A 6112-nucleotide genomic window follows, 5' to 3' on the forward strand; every position below is an offset into this window, starting at 1 on the left:
ACACAAAGAAAATGGATTGAAAATAGAACCTCACACTTGGAGATTAAAACACGGTCTGTAGTTTGGCCTGGATGTGTTCCTCGATGGCTCGATCCTGATAGCGGTCCACAGCTGTTGCGGCTACACATAGCAAGACGACCAGCAATGGGATTAGATCGGAGGTAACTACCTCGGCGCCGGCACGACTGCCAGGACCTTGGTCAATGCTCGATCGCCGCTCGCGAGACCTAGATGGCAGTTCGCTGTCTGTTCATCTGCAATCGCTGGAATCAAGTGATTCGTATCCAATCTTCCGGTCGACCTATTGGGCCTCCAACATTATTTTCTATAAATATGTTATTTGGGCCTCTAGCACTAGCAGACCTGGACGCCAGCAGTCCTGGGAAGCCCAGCAGATTAATCAAAGACACCATGTAGTCACGTACACACATACGCTAGTTTCCTTTCCTGTTTTTTTAGCGATATTTCAACCGAAGGGAGGCAAAGTACGAAGGGTTTCTTCTCTCGATGGGGCCCCCACGATTTTGGAGGCCCTGTGCGATCGCTCACCTCGCTCCCCCTCATCGACGGGCCTGGTAAAACCCCACATCCTGCTTGATTATATTGACGATGGAGTATAAAATACATGTTTGATCTACCTCGAGATTGTATGTTGTGTTCTAAACCCTAAGCCTAGTAATTGTGATCGTGCATCTACGGACTAAACCCCCGGCTTATATAGGCAACAGGGGCATCTAGGGTTACACATGGTTGGTTGCCAACGAGGGATAAACCTGCCAACAGGTGAAGTAGTCATTGAAGTACACGCCAAGTCTTCGGCTGAGTCCATCTTGGTCACGTCTGAGATCAAGGCTTCTGGAGTCCTTCCTTATGAGATCGGTGGGCCATAAGCTCAACCCATGGACGATGGGCCAACTAGGTTGGTACCCCTTAGTCCAGAACACCGTCAAACATCATACTCCCTCCATTTCAAAACATAAGGTTTATTAATTTTTTCAAAAGTAAAACGTGTGCTTGTTTGACCAAATTTTAGGAAAAAGCATCCATATCTACAATACCCACTTTGTAGATATTTTATACCATGTGTATTGCTGAGTTGATATATTATTCTATAATCTTGGTCAACATACATGTTTGACTTGCACTAAAGGTGATGCACATTATAATCTAGAATAGACGAGGTATTAAACAAATTTAATAAATGACATGTTTTTGTTTGCAATTTGATTAAAAAAACACTACATTTTGTGTAATTCATAGGCCATAGGTGCCTCTAGCCCCTATATGTTAGTCGTCCTACAAGGACGTGACAAATCCGACATGGCGGCGAGCTTGTCCCAATCAATGGGGTCAGCTTTGCCGCCGGAGCCGACCATGGTGGGTCAAGAAGGGGAGTTGGCGGGGAGGGGGGGGGGGGGGGGGGAGGGTAGGAGTGGAGTGCGAAAGCGGAACATATGAGAATGGCCAGCATGGTCCGGCCTGACGTGAAGGTCGCGTCCAGGCATGTCCAAACTTCCTCATGTCCGCCCAAATTACAAGTTGGATTTAAGGGGTACGAGATAGCTCGGACATTTGAGCCAGGTACGAGGGGTCCAGTAGGACGCGGATTTTTGGTCAGGGCAGCGTCCGGGCTGTCCCGCAGGAACAAATGAGGGGTAGTGGGTCCGGTTGTAGATACTCATATACTGACATGAGTGATGCTTAGCTTTTCTTTTTAGGGGTATGAGTGATGCTTTGCTTGCCATGTAGATGTTCGCAACGGTGCAACTGAAGTCTGCAATAAAATCGAACTCATTGCAGTCAACACGGGCAATAGTAGTCTGACATTGTTTTTTCAGTCAGGTCTGGTGGAACCGACACTCCTGACTCCGCTAGCATTGAAGCAATGGGCTTAAAGCAGAGTTCCACCGGCGCACTCCAACTAGAAACATGTTTAAAATCCTCCTCCCCGTCGAAAAAGCTTGAATATCAAATAACGTATAGGACCCAAGCTAGCCGCGTCTCTGAACATTCCCACTTAGAGCGATCGTCAATAAATAAGCATTTCCAGCCCTCAAGCAAGCGGGTCAAGAACACGTTGGACGACCCACTGTAGGAAGGAAAACGAAATATATTATATAAAAGAAACCAAGATGTTGATGACGTAGTACGTCCCCACTCTGAAAGAATCGGCTCTCCCCCCCTTGTCACGCAGCGCAATGATTTGCTTGGTGCGTGGGCCCACTCACGCGAGAAGAACACAAGATGCAAGGCAAGCGGCCAGCGGCCTGGCATATATATACACAGGTATGCATTTGACCCGTAGCATACAAGGCGCCAGTGAGCCAGCGAGAGAGCAGCCGGTGCCCATTGATTCTCCCATCTGCCCCAGCAGCAGCTTATCCAGGAAGGCAGCAGCGCCAAGAACCAGCAACAAAACCCAGGCAAGCGTCGGAGAAGAGAGAACCTATTCTCCCCCCACTCCCACTCCTCGCCTCACTTGGAGAGCCGGTCATTCCATCCATCCGCGCGCACAATGTTTCAAGGGTGCGGCCTGTTTGCGTGCGTGAGCCGGCGCGGCGCGGACGTCAGGAAGCGGGGCGAGGCGGGCGCGGCCAGCTCGCGGGTCGCGGCGGAGCCGGCGGTGTGGGAGGAGGAGGAGGAGGCCGGCGGCGCCGCCAGGCGGATGGCGTGGGCGGAGGTGGAGTCCGCCACGGGGGCCTTCTCGTCCCGGGTCATCGGCCACGGCGGCTTCAGCACCGTCTACCTCGCCTCGCTCTCCTCCGCCCGCCTCGCCGCCGTCAAGGTGCACTGCAGCAGCGAGCGCCTCCACCGCGCCTTCCGCCAGGAGCTCGACGTGCTGCTCTCCCTCCGCCACCCGCACATCGTCCGCCTGCTCGGCTACTGCGACGAGCGCGACGAGGGCGTGCTGGTCTTCGAGTACGCCCCCAACGGCGACCTCCACCAGAGGCTCCACGGCGGCGAGGACGCCGCGGCGCCGCTGCCGTGGTCGCGCCGCGTGGCGATTGCGTTCCAGGTGGCCACGGCGCTGGAGTACCTCCACGAGGGCAGCGGTCCGGCGGTCGTCCACGGGGACATCAAGGCGTCCAACGTCCTCCTCGACGGTAACATGGACGCCAAGCTATGCGACTTCGGCTTCGCGCACTCCGGCGTCTCCGCCACGGCGGGCCGCGGCAGGTCGTCTGGGCGCGCCATCATGGGCTCCCCGGGCTACGTCGACCCCCAGCTCCTCCGCACCGGCGTGGCCAACGAGCAGAGCGACGTGTACAGCTTCGGCGTGCTGCTGCTCGAGCTGGTGACCGGGAGGGAGGCCGTGTGCCGCGAGACCGGACGCCGTCTTACCGCGGTGGTGTGCCCCACGATCAGCAAGGGGAACGTGGCCGATGCGGTGGACCGGAGTCTTGCCGGCAAGTACAGCGCCGACGAGGCGGCCGTCGTCGCGGAGCTCGCGATGCGGTGCGTCAGCGATGCCCCCGGGCTCAGGCCGTCCATGGCGGACGTGGTGCACGTGCTCCAGGAGAAGACCACCGCGTTGATCTCGGCCGTCGGACCCAGATTGGACCGCAGGATCATGTTCTAGCCTGCCTGGCTCATGGCTGGTGCTGTTGATTGTGATTTGTGAATAGTGATTAGTAATGTTAGGGCAGGTAGAAGAATGAATGTCGCTGCAGTGTGAGTACTCAGATTAGCTTAAGCCTTGGGATTAGGTAGAAATTTTTGTGATGTCATGGCACAGGCTCCTACTATATTGTAGCACCAGTGGTATGACAATGGCAGTGGTAGTTCAGTGGTCTAATTCTGGCGCGTATCAGGTCCAATGAACGGGTAATTTTATATTGGGCCTATCTGCTTTTTGAGGCACTTTGTTTTACATAGCTGGTGGAGGACAAGCTGTTTTGTTGACGCCGTGCCGTAGAAAATTAGTCCCCTCTGGCCATCAACGATTGAATGGCTATCTGTACAGACGTACTACAGCTCCAACCATGTACATTAACATGCATGTGAACAGACGCAAGTGGGTTTCAACTTTCAAACGATCTGTTACTACTGTGAAAAAAATCGGCAGCTCTTATTTTATCTGACCATTTAAAAGCCATTTTGATCATTCCATCATACAAGATATTGGGAGGCATGACATATGAATTCTTGCACATACATTGTTGTAGTAAATATTTGACAACTTGATGCTTGTGAATTTTATGATATGGTTCAGATTTCTTGTATGCGCATAGAATGTTTTCTGGAATGCTTATGAAAAACGAATTTACTGTTTTGGTCGCTTCGGCTGCACCTTTAAGCTCACAGCTTATTACTATCAACATAAAGAAATTTCCACTTGTATATAGGCTTCACCAATAAGCTAGCATTCCGAAATGAAAGCCACCGGTGAGAAAGTGTTCTGGCCACTCAAAGCTCGATTCCTTTCTCCACGGCAGTTGTGTGTCTCCAACTCCTTTCCTCCCTTTTTGTTCTGTTGTTTAACCATATATGTTGTATGTTAGCAGCAAAGTGTGTGATCTACATCTATTGGCCTCCCACTTCGTCTCGTTTGTACGTTGTGTAAAGGTGTGGCCAGCATAGCTTTTCCATATACTACAAGCACACACACATACTAAGTAATAGTATTAATTTTTTGAAAGATTCCATAAATCCCATCTTTCTCACTTTATCTTAGTCTAGTATTAGCACCACATCAGTGAAGATGCTGCCGCTTTTCCCTTTCGAGATTTTGATCACATATTTTTTGCTGGAGAGAAGATTTCCCTGCTTTGCTTGCATAGATAATTACTAAATATATTTCTGTTTTCAAGCACGAGAAAGGAGGGCAAGCTAGCGACAGGAAACAACCATCGATCAGCCGTGTGGTGTGCATGATGACGAAAAGCTTTACGTGATGATATTTCACTTTAAAAACAAGTCTGTGATCGGCGAGCGAGCTTGTCACGAACATGAAAATCACGCATGAAAATGATGCAGATTGGGTGTTGCGTGTGACACCTTAACAAACCTACCGGCGGCAATAGAAATTGTCAAATACGGTGCAGAGAAGATTGGCCGTGTTGTTAATTGGCTGGCTGTAACTCGTCATAAATAAATAAATAAAAAGGCATTGCTGTTGCCAACTTTGAATTAGTACTCCTAGAACGATGTAGTACGTGCCTGGCCAACTAATGCAACAACGAAATTCTAGCTTGTGGTTCACTGGCATGTCACTTTTCAGTACGAAGTACTGCATAAAAGTCTCGTCTTTATTTATTTAAGGGTAGTTTTCCATCACTCACGCGACTTCTTTTGCTTGCATAGCAGTACTCGGCGGGACTGACTGACTGACTACCGGTGGCCACATATGTAGTTATCCGACGATGCGTAGCCTTGTATATTGGGGTTTCAATAACCACCGTGGAAGATCGCTGGATTGGTGTTCAACAGTCAGAATCATCTGGAACATGGTCGCAGAATGCAGAAACCCTGGGAGAATAATTCAGAAACCCTGTGGTTCTATCTGAAATAATAACAGAAAAAAACTACGTGATCATTGGTCTAGATGAAAACTGCTGGATGTGTGTGCCTGCAAACCCCAGCTGTGATGAATAAACTAGCCCAATAATGCAGAGAAAGACAGCGAGATTAATGAAGAGCGGCTGGTTTGGTTGGGTTTCAGCAGCTTTGCTCGTTGATAGCCACATGCAGGCCTCGCTGTGGAATGTGGATTGGAGTAGAAAACAACTCGGGACAACGGTATTAGGAGCACGGACGTGCTCTGATTGGCCCTGGAGCTGGCTAATTAAGGATGTTTTTCTTGCTTATGCGATCCAGGCTGTCTGGTGAGGCTTGAAATGATGAAATCTACCGTTGTCTATGCACGGCCTCCGTGCTGGTCACGTGCGCAACGGATCTAGCAGCTTTCTGAAAGGTTTTGCTAATGTACAACGGGTACTAGTTGCGGCTAGAGGGGAACAGCATTTGGTACTCGGTTAAAGGAAGATGCCTTGCGTGCACGTGATATGAGAAACGATCACTCATCTCATGTGCGCAATTTGTTCGTAAACCCCAGGACTGGACTCCAACTAGAACAGAACTACTCCTTTGATATATTTTTTTTGTAGAAAAC

The 6112-nt window shown here is 50.1% G+C and overlaps 1 protein-coding gene across 1 annotated transcript; it reads left to right on the forward strand.

Annotated features, from left to right (window-relative positions):
* The first annotated feature begins 2286 nt into the window (after positions 1 to 2286).
* On the forward strand, positions 2287 to 3836 carry LOC109747663 (salt tolerance receptor-like cytoplasmic kinase 1). The gene has a single exon (XM_020306692.4). It carries the CDS (start codon positions 2516 to 2518, stop codon positions 3578 to 3580), a length of 1065 nt encoding a protein of 354 aa, XP_020162281.1. The 5' UTR covers positions 2287 to 2515; the 3' UTR covers positions 3581 to 3836.
* The last annotated feature ends 2276 nt before the right edge of the window (positions 3837 to 6112 follow it).

This window comes from Aegilops tauschii, chromosome 2, assembly GCF_002575655.3.
Source record: "Aegilops tauschii subsp. strangulata cultivar AL8/78 chromosome 2, Aet v6.0, whole genome shotgun sequence".
NCBI lineage: Eukaryota > Viridiplantae > Streptophyta > Magnoliopsida > Poales > Poaceae > Aegilops > Aegilops tauschii.

Bases quoted from the DNA above. Each gene is read 5' to 3' on its own strand.
- LOC109747663 (XM_020306692.4), top strand. From the start codon at position 2,516: ATGTTTCAAGGGTGCGGCCTGTTTGCGTGCGTGAGCCGGCGCGGCGCG.